The sequence below is a fragment of the Excalfactoria chinensis genome, chromosome 5, assembly GCF_039878825.1.
Source record: "Excalfactoria chinensis isolate bCotChi1 chromosome 5, bCotChi1.hap2, whole genome shotgun sequence".
NCBI classification, from domain to species: Eukaryota; Metazoa; Chordata; class Aves; order Galliformes; family Phasianidae; genus Excalfactoria; species Excalfactoria chinensis.
Window position 1 is genome coordinate 8,888,517 of NC_092829.1, and position 18,265 is coordinate 8,906,781.

General features: G+C 43.8%; 2 protein-coding genes across 4 annotated transcripts in view; one reads left to right on the plus strand and one right to left on the minus strand.

The window, feature by feature from the left end:
• The window catches only part of PPP1R13B (protein phosphatase 1 regulatory subunit 13B), a 61,797-nt gene extending 53,249 nt beyond the window's left edge, over window positions 1–8,548 (plus strand). For both annotated transcript variants that reach the window (XM_072337459.1, XM_072337458.1), the window contains exons 10-17: window positions 426–595; window positions 1,477–1,978; window positions 2,465–3,231; window positions 4,791–4,928; window positions 5,007–5,140; window positions 5,874–6,040; window positions 6,460–6,659; window positions 7,320–8,548. In XM_072337459.1, coding sequence (XP_072193560.1) covers window positions 426–595; window positions 1,477–1,978; window positions 2,465–3,231; window positions 4,791–4,928; window positions 5,007–5,140; window positions 5,874–6,040; window positions 6,460–6,659; window positions 7,320–7,361 — 2,120 coding nt within the window. In that variant the 3' untranslated portion in view covers window positions 7,362–8,548. The remainder of the gene's footprint in view (window positions 1–425; window positions 596–1,476; window positions 1,979–2,464; window positions 3,232–4,790; window positions 4,929–5,006; window positions 5,141–5,873; window positions 6,041–6,459; window positions 6,660–7,319) is intronic.
• A 308-nt stretch (window positions 8,549–8,856) lies between these two features.
• Window positions 8,857–17,983, minus strand: ZFYVE21 (zinc finger FYVE-type containing 21). 2 transcript variants are annotated; one of them, XM_072337460.1, is made up of 8 exons: window positions 17,808–17,983; window positions 15,246–15,296; window positions 13,831–13,999; window positions 12,737–12,812; window positions 12,512–12,603; window positions 11,688–11,741; window positions 10,289–10,431; window positions 8,857–10,088 (listed from the first exon to the last, which is right to left on the minus strand). In XM_072337460.1, exons 1-8 carry the CDS (start codon window positions 17,937–17,939, stop codon window positions 10,053–10,055), a joined length of 753 nt encoding a protein of 250 aa, XP_072193561.1. In that variant the 5' UTR covers window positions 17,940–17,983; the 3' UTR covers window positions 8,857–10,052. The 2 variants fall into 2 exon arrangements, with proteins under 2 accessions (XP_072193561.1, XP_072193563.1); XM_072337462.1 differs by lacking the exon at window positions 11,688–11,741.
• Window positions 17,984–18,265: the final 282 nt, after the last annotated feature.

Genomic DNA, 18,265 nt, shown 5'->3' on the forward strand with positions numbered 1-18,265 from the left:
TAACAATAGTTTAAATTTGGAATAAGTTCACACAGAGCTTACATGGATTTAACATGTGGTGTAATTCGACAGCGTTTCTGATTGGTACCAAAAGAAATATGTTGAAGTGTTTCTGTGAGGCCTTTTTTTGCTGAGCTAAGTTTGCCTTTCAATAATAGAACGAATGTGCGATACTAACACAAAAAATATAACTGTCTTTTTTTCTGTAGGATTTTTGTTACAATTTGTATGCCAAAGGGTAACACACACCATGTTTAATAGAGCAACGGGGCTTTCAGTATTGATTTCTGAATCAAACGTAACAATTTATCTGATCTCTGGAATCAAATCAATCCTTTTGTAACCTAACTTGTTCAGTTTTACATGTTGCTTTGCGTCTTTACAGTGGTTGTATCCTAAATCTATTGTTTTCATCTGTTTGCAAGCTAATGATGGAAACTGGCCGCTACTTAAGCAGAGCTCAGCCCCTGTGGTGAAACCGCCTCAGATCTCCAACACGGACTGGAAAGAATCGAGCATGGATACTGCTTTAAAACAAGGAACAATATCCAGTCAACCTTTGCCAACTTCAGCATTAGGAAGTACTGATAAGCTGGTGAGTTTCCCCTCTGGTGTATTTATAGATCTGTTTTGCTAAAATCACGAACCTTTGGCTTCTGTCGCTGAACTTGCTTCACGTATCTACACATTTCACTCCTGATAATTATTTAAAATATTACAAATGAATTACCTTTGTATTTCTGCTTTTCCTTTCTTACTGCATTACAGTTCATGTATTGTTTTGGGTTTCTTTGTGTGTTTTTTTTTCAGTTTAGAAGTCTGTGTTCCTTCCTGTTCTCTCACCTATCTGGTCTCCTCTTTTCTCCTCCTTTGCTTGTCCTAATCATCTTCCCCACCTTCCTATTTTTCCAATTCAAATATTTTGTTGCCATTATTCTTTGATGTAGATTATCACTTCGTCAACATGGTCTTCTTCTAGTAAAAATACTTCTTACAACAAAAGCCATTAAATCCATCCTTCAGTTGATGCTGACTGTCTGCATTGTTGTTCTAGTTTTATATGAATTTTATTAAACTTCATGAATGTTTAACACTGTATTCTTTAAAGAATATAGATCCTGGCTTTGCATTGCTTTGTTAAACCATCAGTATTATCACACTATACATTATCAAACCTAATATCAAATTGGTACTGATTTCTAGAAGCTAGAACTGGTCATTTAGGCTTTGAAAGTATTCGGATGGTTCTGGATTCCTATTAATGTATTATAACTGAAGGTGCTTTTAAACAGTAAGGTCTCATGGTAAATTCAAGTAGAACTGTATTAAGGAACACAGAATACTTGTGTTGACTCCTTTGCTGCCACACAAGATGAGTAGTCTGCTCTACTGAATGAGGAGTATTCTTGCCAACAAGTGTTTTATGTAATTAAGTGATACATAGTTGTTTTGTTTCTTTTTATTGCTCTTATATAGGGTCTTGACTTGGGGAAAGTGCCACCAGCAATTCCCGGTGTAAGCAAGCAGTTGCCTCAAAACTACGGGACCTATCCAAGCCCAGTTCCCTTAGGAACAGGTTCTACAAATTCCCTAGAAAGAAGGAAGGACGGCAGTCTGCCCAGGCCTGGAACTAGTATAGCAAATCGACAAAGACCTGTTCCACTTCCGCCGCCAAGCAACGTGCATCAACCCAGTTCCTCACAACAAATCCAACAGAGAATTTCTGTACCTCCTAGCCCTACATATCAACCCTCTGGACCCCCCTTGTTTCCAGGAGGAGATGGCAGGCCAGAACTCCCTTTAACTGTGGCCATCAGACCTTTTCTAGCTGATAAAGGATCAAGACCTCAATCTCCCAGAAAAGGGCCACAGACAGTGAACTCCAGTTCCATCTACTCAATGTATCTTCAGCAAGCAACGCCACCAAAGAATTATCAACAAGCTGTATATAACACCTTAAATAAGTCGGTAAAAGCAGGTATAATATATGTTGCTTTACTTTTTTTACCTTTGCAGTAAGCAATTAAAATGTATTTATTGAGCTTAGTTTATATATCAGTATAAATCACATCTTGTTTGAGAATCCTCTTAAAGTTTATGAAAAAAGTTATTTTTGTATGCAGTATAGCAACAAAAAAAAATACCTCTTATTTTCGGGGTGACAAGTAAGCATACAATGAGTTACCTTTTATTTAAAACAAAATACCATTAGAACAACACGTATGGATTCTCTATTTTTTTATAGATAAGTTGAAAAAATCACGTCTGTAGATTTGGTGATTGCCGTCACCAGCAGCTGAGTAATTGGTTTTGTTTTGGTAGATTCACTGTGTGTCTTTTTATCTGTTCTGATGTCAAACAAGTAGCAGCAAAGCCATACAGTGTGTTTGCAGATATTTCATTATGTAATTTGAAAACAGTTCTTCACCGTATTCCATCTTTTTTTTTTTTTTTGTTTCTTCAGTTTATGGAAAACCTGTCCTACAATCTGGTTCAACTTCTCCCTCACCGCTGCCATTCCTTCATGGCTCTTTGCCTGCCCAGACTTCTCCACAGCCACAATCTCAGCCTCAGACTGAAGTCTCTGAAAAAGATCAAGAGCTGGAAAATGCTCCACCATCGAGTGAAAACAGCAATGTGGAAAACATTCCTCGCCCTCTCAGTCCTACTAAGCTCACCCCTATTGTGCATTCACCCCTGCGATATCAAAGTGATGCTGACCTTGAAGCTCTGCGAAGAAAATTGGCCAATGCTCCCAGGCCGTTAAAGAAGCGTAGTTCTATCACTGAACCAGAAGGCCCAAGTGGACCAAATATACAAAAATTACTATATCAACGCTTTAATACTCTGGCTGGAGGAATAGAAAGTGCCCCCTTTTATCAGCCAAGCAATCCCCAGGACTTCATAGGTATCTTAGCAGATGTTGACAATGGTAACACTAGTACCAATGGCAATATCGAGGAACCTATTTCTGTGCAACCTACAGTTCCCCTTCCTGATGAGCCACCCCCTTCATCAGATGCCAATGATAATGAATTACCTTCTCCTGCTACTGAGGAACTGATAAGCACTGAAACTACAAATCAAACATCTGAGACGACTGAAGATAACAACAACAACCTTGCTATAGTTCCTTCTACCGAAGAGTCGTCCAGTCCCACGCCTGAGGTCAGCTCTCCAGCAGAAGAGGAAGCTCCTTTGCAACCTGCTCTTCCTCCTCCACTTCCTCCAGTAAGTAACTAAAAAAGGACAAATTTGTGAACTACAGAACTAACTGTGTGCTTAAGCAGAACTGGAAGATGGGAAGCTTACGCTAACTGGCATACTTGCACTTGAAGTTTTGTGATATTAAAATAAGAAAAAAAAAAAAGGTACACCAAATAGTATTCTGATAGAACAGGTTATTTACGAGTCTACCTGTTTAACATGGAAAATAAATGCACCAACAGCATGAGGCTGTGTATGCAGTTCAGGCGATAGAACTTATTTTGGGATGTGCTCATCATAGAGCTGATGCTGGTAGATGAAGCACCATTAAAAATAATCCTTAATTTCCCCAGGGCTGCAAAGATAACGGTACAAACCAACGGGTGAGCTGCTGCAGTGGGGATTCTTAATTTGCATAGAAGCTGAAACAGCTATTCTGGGAGAAGTGTACTCCTTTCCCTCTCTCAGTAGAGACTAGGGCTGACAGATCTAACAGCAACACAGCTGACTTGTTCTAGCAGGAATCTTTTTCTAACGGGTTGCCTCAATTTGAATTGCTCTCAAAGTTCCTCCTCCAGCTGCACCACAATCTTTTAAATACTAGTTGACTTTGTTGTTGTTAGCAAAGTCTACAGCATATGGAGAACTGAAGGTAGGGAGAAAACTGTAATTTATTCTTAGTTGTTAATATGACTCACTGTAACACTGATTTCAAGACACGTCTCCACTCCTCAATTCACCTATAGCTTCATAGCTTCTACTGCAAAGAGCTTATGTTCTTTTTATAACCCAGCTGCAGTGTGCACAAGGCTTTGCATTTTGCACGAGGATGTGTGGGCCAAGGCACTTCTGGACGGATGGAATATGCTAACAACACGTATTGTTCACACTGTGAGAGGTTGATTTGTTTGTTTTGAAGTAAGATAGCCGTTCTAATAGGAGACAAGTCAGGTGGCTGCGCAGACTTAAAGCACACCACAAAGCTCTCAGTAGGCTTTATTCTGAAAAGTAGCAAGGGCAGGTGTAAATTACAGAGTTTATTCTCAAAACACATTTAAACGTGTTTCAACTCTCGAAAATGTTTCTTCTGATTGTACCATCTTGAATGTTACATAAAAGGGATTCATAGTCTTTCTCCCAGCAAAGCCCTTTGGTACAGACCTGCTACTGACGCTTCTGCTAATTCAAGGGAAAACTTCCTTCCTCGTGCTTAACTCTGTCATGCTTTCTAATCTAAGCTAAAGGTTTGACGGTGCTTCAGACCATCCACCAGAGACACATTCAGCTCATATAACACGTGGTTAGGATTGTTGTGCTCAGAAGCCATTGGTTTGAGTACTTTGTTCCTTGTACTTGTTGGCTTTAAATAGGAGTAGCTTGATTATGTTGGCATGCTTTCTAATTTTTACTAAGAAATAGTAAGATATCTATTATTAAAAGGATTTATAATAGAAGTGTCTGCATCATTCTTACAACCATTTAAGGAATGATGGGATTCCTTCTCTAGTTAAGGACTAACTGAATGGTTTGTAACTACTTCTGCAGCCAGAAATAATGCCTGTAAACTCTTCTTTTCCACTCAGACCAAACGTACCAACCTGAAGAAACCGAACTCTGAAAGAACAGGCCACGGTTTGAGAGTGAAGTTCAACCCATTGGCCCTTCTCCTAGATGCTTCTTTGGAGGGAGAATTTGATCTCGTACAAAGAATCATATATGAGGTGAGTTTCCAAACCAAGGGAACTTCTTTGTATACTAGGGGGGAAAAAAAGTGCTGAACTATTTTGTGTTTTCCATAGGTTGATGATCCCAGTAAGCCCAATGATGAAGGGATTACACCTTTGCATAACGCAGTGTGTGCTGGCCATCACCACATTGTGAAGTTCCTGCTTGATTTTGGAGTAAACGTAAATGCAGCAGACAGTGATGGGTGGTAAGTGGCAACATGTTTAACTTAGCATCTGAGAAAACACCGTTTTGATGCCAACTCTGTATTTAGTGGAGACCTGCCTGGGGAACCGTTTCTTCCTCCTCTGTGCCCAGCAAATGAGGACTTGCTAAGTTTGAGATGGTGACAAACTCCAATAGGAAGTTCTGCTGTGTTGAGCCCATGGGCGAGCATGCCCAAATGATAAACTATGGTACATTTTGTTTATACTCTGAAGTATAGGTGCATTTCTTGTTTGCATGCTGAAGTAAGTAAACTTTAAATAATGAATGACAAAAGTGTATTGAAGTTTCATTTTCACATAACCCACTCACAGACTTTGTGCTCGTGAAGAACCAAGCCTTGCAGGTAGATGTAGCACCTTTAAGGAGATTGGAGGAGATGTGGAACCTTGCCACGCTGCTGAGCAGTTTCTCTCCCACCTTATCTTGCCTTTCGGATTTCCTAATATTGGAAAATGGTGCTTTTATATCCAGCAGCACTGCAAGCTACGCAAGTCAACATAAAATAACATCTGTTTTATGTTTGGCTTTACTGGACTCAGGTCAATGCTGGAATCCACTCTGATTCATTTGGCATGTTTTGAACAATGTGTGCATATCCTATAAAGAACAACTTCCTTTAAAAGCTGACAGGCTGAACTCCGTATTGCACGACTAAATGGCCAGGATTCTTGGCTGTTTCTTCTTTTCATTTCTACGTGTTTGCTTTATTTCAGGACACCTTTGCATTGTGCAGCTTCTTGCAATAGTGTTCATCTCTGTAAACTATTGGTTGAATCTGGGGCAGCTATTTTTGCTTCAACTATAAGTGATATAGAAACTGCTGCAGATAAGTGTGAAGAGATGGAGGAAGGTTACATTCAGTGCTCTCAGTTCTTGTACGGTAAGCTACAATGCTTCTTTACAAACAGGTTTTCTCTTTTCTAAAATTCTTCCCTTTTCTGGCACACTGCTCTGAAGGAAACATCTGCTTGGGCTCCAGACTTAAGAATGTTGCCCTGCACCTGCTCTTTCAACACGATAAAATCATAGCCATCTTTTGGTTCTGGTGTTGCTCGTAGTCCTTTCCTTCTTGACTTGCAGACTCCTCCTAACACCACAATTGTTAACTGTTAGCTCAAATAGTTGTGAAACCTGTTTTTGTCCTCCTTTGAATAGAAGTAAGATTATCAAGTTTCTATTGCTGAAAATTGTTTATGAAATGTTAATAATGAGACCAATATTTGAGCAACACCCAAAAGTCTCAGGGGGAAAACTAGATGATTTTACCATCTCATGTGCTGTCTAACTTCTTGTTAACAGGAGTGCAGGAAAAGTTGGGAGTGATGAACAAAGGAGTGGTGTATGCACTGTGGGATTACGAAGCCCAGAATAGTGATGAGCTGTCATTCCATGAGGGCGATGCCATTACTATTCTAAGGCGCAAGGATGACAATGAAACAGAGTGGTGGTGGGCCCGCCTCAATGATAAAGAAGGCTATGTGCCTAAAAATCTGCTTGGGGTAAGTGCTGAATTACTGCTTGCCTTCAGTTTTTACTTCTCTCTGAAGTAGGATCTGCGGTCGTTGTCTCAATGCTCTGCAATTTAAGTGTGGTGGCTTTATTAGGCAGCCCTAAGCTTTGGCCCAAGAAGATACTTAGGAAGGCTTTTAATACCTGGCACAAGATAAACATACATTTATACAACTTTAAAATGGGGAAAAAGCCTTGAAGGTATCAACTTCAGGCAAGGCATTTCTGCAGCTCTCAGCCAAATGTAACACTGCTATCACTAAAGTCCAGGAATGTAAGGGCACCCAATGGACAGAGAGCATGAAATAAGCTCTTTCAGGGGCTTGACAGGGAACTCCTGTATTTCCATAAAGGAATTACCTAGCCTAGCAGGGGATCTTGAACTAAAAGAACCGAGTTATTTGCAGAGCAGCAATTTGCTCCTGTTTACAGGAATAGGTCAGCCCTTGGCATCCTGCTGTTGCTGCTTTAATTTTTCAGAAGTCACCTAAAGAACGTGCTGTAGCTTAAAAACAAAGAAGCCCTCACGCCCCCAAAGCAATTTTTAACACCCAGTTCTCATTGATACCCTTTAGTTATAACTGCATTGATTTTATATTTAATCTGCTGCCAACCACGCAATGCCTAACACTTTCATTCTGTTTTTACAGTTATATCCACGAATAAAACCTAGACAGCGAACCCTTGCTTGAATTCAGTTGTACGACAGTGCAATACCTTGCTGGTAACTGGAAACTTAAAACATACACTGGAGCCATTGTTTTTGATCATTTCACATGGAGAAATAAAACTATGATACTTAGTTTTAATGGTGCTTTCTCTTGTTAAATGGACAGCATCCAAGAGTTTCAAGATCTGCAGTTTGTAAATGAATCTTGTTCTATGTGACCCACCACTGATGAGGAGAGCCGTATCTCCACTACCTACAGTGTTCCGCCAACTGTTGTCTAAAGTGGTGTATTGAGTTAAAGTTCAGTGTGGTAGGAGCTTTCTTGTGTTCAATGTTCAGAGGTGTCATTTGCGAAGTGCAGATAAGCTGTCCAGTTTGCTCCAACCCCACAGTAACTGTCCCACGTCAGGATTTTGGATGTTTTCTTCAATACCGGTGAATGTTGAGTTCTCTCATTGCTCATCAACTCTTTGGGTTCTAGGACACAAGATCTTCACCAATTCCATTCAGCAGAAAGTACTCACCAAAGCTTTACGAAGGCTAGGATTAAGTGTTAACGTGCTTTCGCACTTATATCCTAGTTTAGGCAACCCCAACAAAAGCTTTACATAGTCTAGCATCTAGTATAAATCCGCATTTAGAATCAAGCTAGAGAACTAACCGAACAACAGTATTAGTACACTTTTCAAAGCCCCTACACGATAGTTCACTTGGTGTTCTATTTCCTTATTATTCAGCCTACAGCACCAGTGTTACCTCTACTAATGTAAAGGTTCCCCTAATAACCACTGCGGTTTGTCCCTTCAGGACAGAACAATTAATAGTGAACTTGCAGCAGCTTAAAGGATTTGTATGTCTGTATGGATGAAAGTGCAATAGTTGAGGAAGGTAAGAGTCTGGTAAGGGTAACGCTGTGTCATTTTACGTCTGCCCAGGTCAGTCTAGAAGGAAAAATGAAGGACTGAATAGAAGTAGAAAGTGAGGTGTGTAGAGATGTTGAGTGAAGGAGAAGAAAGAGATGAGGTATTATAAAGAAGGATTTAAGAAAGGCAGTAGCTAATTTGAGGACAGTTTCTGTGGTTCTTGGCAGCCTACATCTGTTGCCAAGGCAAGTTATGCAATAATCTATTCCACTACATTGTAGTTTCAAGCAAAAAAGAAAAAAAAAAAAAAAGAAAAAAAAGCACTTCACTGGAATTTTAATTGTACATGATTTTATATACCAAAAGTATATTTTGAATTTCCCATTATAAGTTAAGTTGTAGCCATATTTCTTGTAATTTTCTCCCATTAAACAGTATGCAATTTGATTAATTCCTCATGTACAAGTTCTGTGTATAATTTATATATCCATTTCTGCAGTGCTGTAACTTGCTTTTACCACAGGTTAGCATTAACTGTATATATTGTGGTGAAAAGTGAAAGGGTATTATTGTTGACGAATTTGCTACATGAATGTCATGATTTCAAGAGCCTCCGATACAGTAATGCAGAGAAAATGTAAATGTGCACAATAAAGTAAAGTACTGCTAAGGCGTTGGCTGCATTCTCCTATAAGTTTATACAAGTAGCAACCGTAGCTATGCCTTCCCTCACAGTCAGCATAAAAGGACCCGTTGGAGCTTGTGCTGCTGGTTGAGATTTCCTCACTGTTACATGCAGTGTACAGAGAATGACTTGCCCTGTATATTTTGAACCACATTACACTGTGAGCTCTGCTCTTCCGACTGCAACAACTTCAGACATGGCTAGAAAAGCTCTGAGGGGTCCTTCACACTTAAGCTGACACCTGAGCCTCTGTGTTTGTTCGCTCCATTTGTACCATCCTAGGACAGTGGAAGGAGGAAGACATTGGCTCCGTTAGGTTTGGTCAGAGGAGTTAGCAAATTATCAAAGCTTAAAGCTGAAATGAGGGTCCCGTTTACGAGAAGGCAAAGCTCCGACATTCAGATGGCAGCAGGCAGCTACTATAGCAACTACGTCGTGACAGTAAGTATCGCTCCTGTTTAAATAAGTGAATTAATTTATTCATATTTGTACATTAAAACGTATACAATTCCAGACAGCGTTACAGTTAGATTAACAAAAGCTAGTTAGCAAAAAGAAAATACAAAAGTAAAACCCATTTGTTATTACAGAAGGGAAGTTCCGAGAATGCGTGATTCCAATTTGGTGATGTTTGATGAAATGTGTTCAGAAAACAAATAATCAAGTGATTCTATAAAACCGTATCTAAGGCAGATTCTGTTGTCCGTTGATTTTAAACATTTGGATAGAGGGAAAAACCTGAGATCTATACCCAAAAGCTATTCTCTGCAGAAGAGACATACACCTTAGTTTGCTCCTTGTGGCAAACAGTATATATAATGGTTACTATAAAAGTTGTGCTGTACATGAGCTGTAGTGCAGGTCACTTTCATATCTCATATTAAGTGCCAATAAAGGCAATAAAGGTTTAACAAAATATACAAAGTCTGAAAAGGTGAGACTGTTTAAAGCATTAATTGCATACATATTGCACACTATAGTGAATACTCATGGTTCAAAACAGAAAGATGGTGTGTTTGCCAGTTCTTACATAATGAACCACACTGGAATGAGAAAAAAAAAGTCAAGAGAAAAGTGTTAACCAGTTGTCAGATTAGCACAAGGTGAGATGCAGCTCCTCCGCTGCTGGTGTCTGCTCTCAAGCCGCCAGCACTTTGCTCATTTCTTACTGGTCCCGAGACTCATAAAGAAGTTTTGTTGCCTGATGTGAAAGCAAAAAATTACTGTCAAACCAATTCCCTCCACAAACGGCACAGCAAGCAGCTGCAGCTTCTGTTTCTGCACATTAAGAAGAACAGCAAAAAGAAAGCAAGCTCCAAGGACTGCAGACTCTCTACTGCTGCGGAGCACCTGGCAACTACTTTTCTTCAGCCTTCTGTAAGTTTTGCCTCCCTTGCTTACCTTATGCATAGCTGCCAGCCAGCTTGCTGACAGCTTCTTGTTAGAGCTGAAGTCTTCACTGGCCGTAAACTTCATCTGTGTTAGCTCCTCTGATCCTGGTACTTTATACTGCAGAATCATACCTATGGCACGGGAATTGCCTCCTGAAAACAACAGAGAACGTAGAAATCCTGAATCGCACCAACTAAATCAACATAACCTCTTTTAGGTGATAATCATGTCTGAGGAGAGCATCTTAGCACTGAATTCAAAGCACTGATAACTGCAGGAGAACTAAGAGGCACAGCATCAGAGGAGGCAGTGACAAAAGGTGGACAAAGGGATGTGGAACGTGCAGATGCAGCGTTGCTTACTTCTCTCCTGCCATCGCTGAAGCAGAATTGTTAAAAGCCACTGATTGCACACACTGAGAAAACCCTCGTATTTCAATAGATACCACGGTTTTACAACACAGCCTGCGGTTTCTAAATTGAATTACAGGTGTCCAGTAAGACCAGTATCAAATGGGGATCCTTGCTTGATCCAAATCCTGCAGCATTGGAGGACTTGGCAAGAGTAGCTGGCAACGGGCAACAATGTCATTTATTTCCTGCAGGAAATCCCTTACGAAAGACATTGTTCCGACAGCAGGGCGATAGCGAGGTGCTTGTGCCTCTCCAGCTGCACAGAAATTAAGATAAACCAAAGCAAATGCACAGAAACTGAACAGCTTTGTTTAGAATAGCACATCGATGCTTCACATTCACTCTGTTGGGGAGCTCACGTACTGAAGTAGCAGAGCAGAAACTAAAGGCACAGGAAAAGCACACAAACACAGGAGGACATTGTCACAAAAACCACCTGCACGAGCAGAAACGGTCCTGGAGGCTGCTGCCCTCATAGCCAGAGGCCAAGCAAAGACCATCTTGGCCAGTGTGATCAAAAGCACACCGTGTTTACAAACAGTCACTTCCTCCTCCTGTGGGACAGGCTGCAGTTCACCATCTTTATCACTGTCTGCTGCATCTACCCTGTCCAACGAACTGCCATGTACTAGACGACAATACACAGGAAATACATTACTCATTTCTGGTGTACAGCATTCAGGAAACCTCTGCTGAAGGAGGGTGATGTGCAAAGCTGTGTGCCACTACAGATAATGTCTCTGTCCTCTGCAGGGGCAGCCAATAGCACACGTGGTCAAAAAAAAGGACTCAAGTGTTTCAGTTCTCCTCCAAAGAGTTACAAAAAACAATCATTCTCAGTTTAATAAATAGATGGGAAGGAATAATGAGTACTAGGACATAAGTTGAATAGACACGCATCAAGCAATAAGCTGACACTGCATAGGAAAGCAGATGGGAGAGGGTCATAACAGCATGCTGGAGGGAGCTGTGCTCACAAAAGGTACTGGTGATACCTTCAGTAATATGCTGGCTCTCCAGAAGGCTGGTGTAAGTGTGAATATCTTTTTCTACCATCAAGAAGGAAGGCAGGCAGGCAAAAGATAAAGCGATCAGAAGAGTAATGAACAAGAAATTACAGGAGCATTAAGCAACTCAGCAACACGTTGGGTTGATTTGAATATCAAGTTCATTCAAGTTAACATGCTGTACCGATAGACTGTCCAATTAAAGATTCCAGCAGCGACAGAGATGTTGCTAACGAGTAACCACTAAAATTCCTGACCCCGTTTGTTCTCATTTCAATGAAATCATGTTCAAGTTCATCCTGAAATACTATGAAATGTGTCGTGAGATGAGGCAGTAAGTAGCTGCCTTCTGGTAAAGATGTTACCTGTTTGATTTGGCCACCCCTTCATCTTGAATGAAATTAAGAGCACATAATTTCAGGTTTTTAAACCATTTCTCTCTTACTGAGGTTTCTCTCTGAGCTGTTTGTACAGAATAGAAACCTGGCTGGACTCTGAAACAGAAGCCAGGACTGAAAGTTCCCTCCTACGAGCTTCTTATTCAATAGGTTGAAGTTCAGCCAAGTGAAAGGACCTTTACTTTGATATACCAAGAAATTCCCTCGTGTCAGAACTCTAAAGTCAATTCTGAATTCTGAGGTCTCCCCCGAAATCCCAGCAGCCACATAGAAAGTTTCCATGCACAACACTATTCAACAGCTGCTATAAATAAGACACCAGAACTACCAATAACCCAGAAATGTCTGGCTTGGACATTAATTACAGCTCCGCATTGTTCTTAATAGTTAATCTGTATTGAATGCAAGAATTACCTCCAGGAGTAAATCCCTCTGTAAGTATCTGAACAGTTGAAATCTGTACAATTTCAATCTCATAATGGCTGTTTCCGTCCAAAACCAGGTATCTTCATAACAAAAGAAAAGATAAATTAATTGTTGATTTTCTTGTCAACAGTATCAAATCCAAATCAAACGTTTGGATTTCTGTATAGAAATAGCACTTGTGAACACAGCTGTATTGCTATCAACCGTCCTCACCTCTGGTTGTTGGAGAGCCGACAGACCATGAGCTCCGACTTATCCGACGTGCCCAGAGTTACAAAGAACGTAGCACCTGGAAAGAACAGCTTCAGTAATTGAATGCAGGATTTAGGAAGGATATGGAAATATCAATAAGGATAACTAACTGTTACTTCCTGCACCTGCAACACTGAACATATAAAGTCTTTAAGATAAATCCTTGAAAAACGAGAACAGGTCTGAAGATGGCAAAAACAAAGCAGTTATGTCAAAATTACACTGAAGAATCAATAGTGGGATGTGACCGTCAGCTGTGTGCTTAGCAGATAAGAAACAACACCTTTTCCAGTGCCGAAGACCACCTCAGCCTCACTGCGAGGTCAGCGAACTTCTGCCTTCAGCTAATGTTTCCCACCTGCTCAAAACAGCTCTTTTGACATCAGGAAAGTCATCTTAGTATTGAAGTGATTCATAAATTAAAGCAGACATCACGCCTACCACTTCATTTCCTCCATGCCTCGTACTCCCTCTGTTGCCTAATCCCAATAGTGCTGGCCTGGGAAATAATGCTAATGCAGAGCAGTGCCAAATGGCCTGTGATCCACTGGCATGGTCCAAAGCACACAGCCTCACAGTTTCACATGCCTTTATTGCACGCAGCTTTAGTGCTGTGCAGAAGTGTCCTGTCACCAATCACATCCACGCACTGTGGACAAGATCAAAGCTCACAGATAAAGCTTGAAAAACAGCACAGTGTGTCTGCAACAAGAAAATGTAAATATCTCTGGTGTTCTGCATCCTCATTTAGTGCAACAGAAATGCAGCTAAGAGATGGGCTCCTTTAATAAAACGCCAACTGCACACATATCAGTCCTCAAAGGCACTGAAGTGTTGTTTCTAATGACTTTTTGTTCTCCCTCAATAAGCCGGTGATACAGAATTAAGTGGCAAACAAGAAACAACACCAAGGGAGTGTTTCAAGGACAGCAAATCGCAGCGCAACAGCTTGACGAGAGGAATTAATCTCACTGCTTATCAGATACTTTTTTAACACAGCGTTTTTATCGAAGTAAGCGAGATGAAAACAACGTATACGCGCAGTCAGTACTTGCCATTCATGAGCACTTTAAGCTGTTTGTCATAGAACTCTGTTTCTTTCTGTGAGATGAGGGCACATTCAGCACACTGGCGCACAGGGTCCACAAAGCACATGCGAGGCAGAGGCACTTTTTTACTGCAGCACTTGTCACAGAAGCACTTTCCACATCTCCGGCAGTGATGCTAAGCGTGAGAGAATGTTTTATTCGTTTATGGGATAAATGGTTAGGGAATAACGTGATAAAGTTTGTAGGTTAAACATCCTCCTACCCAACAACCTCAAGTTTCTCAGCTGTGAAATATTCACATCGAAGGGACGGGACAGCAGCCAAGGGGTAAACGGCAATTAGCTGCTGGAGTGGTAGGAAGAACTCTCTGAAGACTGAGCCCTGAGCGTGGTGTGCAGTACGAACAGCACTGCAAGCTGCTACTGGCACTGACAACACGCTTCTGAAGCGGACTAGTGAGATGCTGAAAGGATTCTACCCAAAGTGCGTAAATCCCACCTGCATACTGACAATAAAAATGGAGAAGAGCAGCTTCTAGGTCCCTGTTCTACCTCTAAACTTGTTCTCAAATGTTTCCTATGGAAAATACTATGAAACATTACAGTTGAAACCTGAAGTCGTCTATCAGAAACACTGGGCAGCATGGTGCAAAAATCCAACCAAGCTGTAACGCTAGTTAAAATCAGACCTGGCAAGATCAGCACAGCTTCAAAAAGTGGCTTCTGCTCCAATCACTCCTGGGCTGTGGAGCCCTGGCAGCTCTGCCTGATGCAAGCTTTCAGCAGATGACAGCAGGTCAAAGAATCATAGAAAGGCCTGGGTTGAAAAGGACCACAATGACCATCTGGTCTCAACAACCCCCTGCTGTGTGCAGGGTCACCAGCCACCAGACCAGGCTGCCCAGAGCCACATCCAGCCTGGCCTTGAATGCCTGCAGGGATGGGGCATCCACAACCTCCTTGGGCAACCTGTTCCAGTGCGTCACCACCCTCTGGGTGAAAAACTTCCTCCTAATATCTGACCTAAACCTCCCCTGTCTCAGCTGATTACAGCGTGTCAGAACAAGTGTTCCCAGGTGAGCAGGACCTGCTTTGTGGCTCACTGCAAGTCTCAACTGCTTGACACAAGGAAGCGATACGCTGCAGTTTTGATCACTGTTAAGCTTCCAAGTATTACGTTGTCCTCTGAAGTACTGCTACACTTGGCTACCTCCGTTTACTACCCAAAGTTAACACAAGCAGCCTAATGAATTACAGCTTTGCAGCCAATCCATTACTCTGCTTCAAGATCTCTCCTTCATCCTATTATAACATCCATTATTCTTGGCATGAAATTCTACTCAATCATCTACATTTCATACCAGAAGTCCATACTGGCACATTGCAACAGTGAAAGCTTTGTGTTTTGTCCATTTCTCTTACCTTTCTAGTTATGAAGTCAAATTTCGTATCGCACTGCATACATCTCGGGCACTAGAAAACAGTACAGATTAACATTAAGCCATAACATCTGCCAACATCATTCACCCTAAGGAACACTACACCTTGCCAGAATGACATTTCAGATACCCTTAACAAGGTTGTGTGTGTGTGGGTCTCCACGAAGGCATATATTCACAGCTGCAGAAACCTAAACTCCTGCAGCCAGGCCATCACAGAGCTCAGCTGAACGTCACCTCTGTGACCTGCCTTAGGCTGAGCTGCTGCCGTTTGCTTAGCACACGCTCATCACCGTTTGCTTTTCATTCATACATTTCAATACCAAACTCTGTATTTTCTAAGAACTCCCTCTGGTTACAGCAGCTTCAGCAGGCTATTTCTGTGGTGAAACAGGAGTCCCTTTCTCAATCGCTGTCCCACGTTGTACAACTTCAGCAGCAAAGGAGAAGAACGCAGAAACATTTCAGCTTCTTGTAACTCCAGTTTTATGTAAAGCATCCACACACCTAAACAAGAGGCTTAACAAGTCAGAGAGTAACAGCAGTGGCTGTAATGGAGCAGAAAGAGCTACGCTGCAATATCTGCTACAGGAAGCTGCTTCTCAGTCCCGCGCAGAACAGAACTAGAAGTGCTTCCCTATTGTTTACGTAACTGAGTTCACTCCCAGCCACCTCCCTTCTCACTGCCTCCATAAAAGCTGCTTCTCCGTGATCCGTCAGCACTCAGCACCTGCAGTGCCAAGGTCTGCTGCGTAGTGCTCCACTGCTAATGCCACATTTTGGTCTCCATCGTGCTTGGTTTACTGATTTAAGTTTTGACCTGCATGCTGCTTGGCCTGGGAAAAGCTGGCAAATGGAGAACATCTAGAAAGGTAAATCCTTCCCATTCATACTTATGACACAGGCAGCATGGGATTGCTTAAGTTTGGCATCACATTTACAGAGAACAAAACGCAGCACTTGGGTTACTTTTCATGTCTTCAAGGCACTGGCTTGTCAGAACTACTGCAAAGCTCTCATTGTAAGTAGAACCAAGAAGACAGAAAATAAGACGTGAAATAAAAATGCGTGTCATTAATATATTGATTTTATATCGATGGTGACTTCAATCGACTTCATACACCAAAATGAAAATGGAAGAGCAAGCAGCCGTTGGGTGCTGGTAATAATTCAGGAGCCATGGGAACTGGTTACAAGCCAAGAGGAACTTCTGATGCATTTGCTGAAGTGTGGTTAGGAGTTAGTGCAACATTTTAGATCCAGGCAGAAGTGAGAACACTGCGGATAGTCGGGAAGCTACAGTTAAACTTCATATAGTTTATTTGCACAATAACGACCTGATGTGAGAAGCGATGCAAGCCAACACCTGGTTAAGCACATTAACACAGTGACTGTGTGACAGTGTGAAGGTTTGCAAGCTCATCAAAACAGATGGCATCACACGATGCCAGCGGGAGATGCCTCCTGATAACACCATGGCCACACGTGACCAATGCTCTGCCTGAGCTGCACAAGTTTGCTAGCAGCACGAGAGCAGCCCTGTCACATGGCCACACAAAGCACAGCTCCACCCTGCTGCGAGCACAGAGCCCCACCAGCAGCTCCCCTCATACAGCCCTGCTGCAAGGCATGCAGTGAGATCTGGGACACAGGTGGATCCTGGCAGCTCTGCACCCTACCTGTAACACACCTGCAACATGTCCTCAACAGAAACACTTTAAGGTAACCATCCGTGGAGGTGCCCAGCGCCGGGCTGGATGGGGCAGCCTGAGCTGCTGGTGGGCTGCCAACCCGCGGCATGGCTGGGGCTGGGTGGGCTTTGAGGTCCCTTCCAACCCAGCCATTCTGCGATTGCGCAACCAACACGGCAGTGACGCCCAGCGATGACGGTGTCAGCCCTCAGGTGCAGCACAGGCCAAGGTACAGCGGAGCGGGTCCGTACCCACCTGGCCGCGGAGGGTAGCGGCGAGACACGGGCTGACACGTCCCGCTGCGGGAGCTGCACCGTCTGCCCGCCGCTGCCGTCACAGCTTTGTGCCCCGAGAGCCGCGGGCCGGGCGGCACTTTCTTCCTCGTTCCTTGCCGGGAGGACGTTTCGTTCCCACACGGAGCAGCGCCCGGCGAGGAACGGCTCTGCTTAACGACCGCCCGCTTCCGTCCACAGAGCCTCATCCGAACTACAGCTCAGCCCGGGCCGCACGTCAATGCACTGGCGTGAGTCCACGGCACAGCGCGGCGGCAACAAGCAAAGATCGAGGCTGAATAAGCAGCCGGCTGCGGGAACGGGTGAGGAGCGACGCGCGTCACGCCAAACGCGGAGGAATTTGGCGGTCCCGGAGCGCACCGAAGGAGCATTTAAAGCTGACCGAAACGCCGCGAGCGATGGCAGCTCCGAGCCCCACGCGGCCCTGAACGCTCAGCGACGGGCCGCCCTTCGCTGCCCAACGAGCCACGCCAGGCGCGGCCGCTCGCTGTACGCCCGCCGTGGCCCCGCAGCCGGCCGTCGGGGTGCGCGGGATGAGGAACCCCCCGCCCGTCTCCGTACCTCCTTGTCGGGCACCCAGGGCGGCTCGTCCAGGCCGAAGGGGCTGCGGGCGGAGCGCTGCTCGGGCACCATCCGCAGCCCGCTCAGGGAGCGCACCAGCTTCTTGGCGTCGCGAGCCTCGCAGCCCGACATCTTCCCCGACGCCACTCCGCCGCTACTCGCCCCTCGGGCCTGGCGGCGCTGCCACCCAATCACCGCTCGGCCCGCTCGGGACGGGCGCGGCCCTAAGCCAATAGGACGCGGCGCTTCGCAGGTCCCCGCCCACCCGCTCGAGAAGGCCAATAGGGACGGCCCGCAACACTTCCAGCCAATCCCGCATCGCTGGAGGCTGAAGGCGGGCGCGGGATTCCTTCCCCGCCCCTCTCGAGACTTGCTGCGCGTGCGCAGTAGGAGCGGCCGGCCTCACAACCCGGAAATGAGGGGCCGCCCGCCCGGCCTCCCGGAACCGCGAAGCCCGG

Bases quoted from the DNA above. Each gene is read 5' to 3' on its own strand.
- ZFYVE21 (XM_072337460.1), bottom strand. From the start codon at position 17,939: ATGTCGGGCTGCGAGGCTCGCGACGCCAAGAAGCTGGTGCGCTCCCTG. The intron at 12,813-13,830 runs GCAAGTACTGAC...TGTTCTTTCCAG, and splicing joins GCTTAAAGTGCTCATGAATG to GTGCTACGTTCTTTGTAACT. The intron at 10,089-10,288 runs GTAAGCAAGGGA...CTTTCACATCAG, and splicing joins GGCTGGCAGCTATGCATAAG to GCAACAAAACTTCTTTATGA.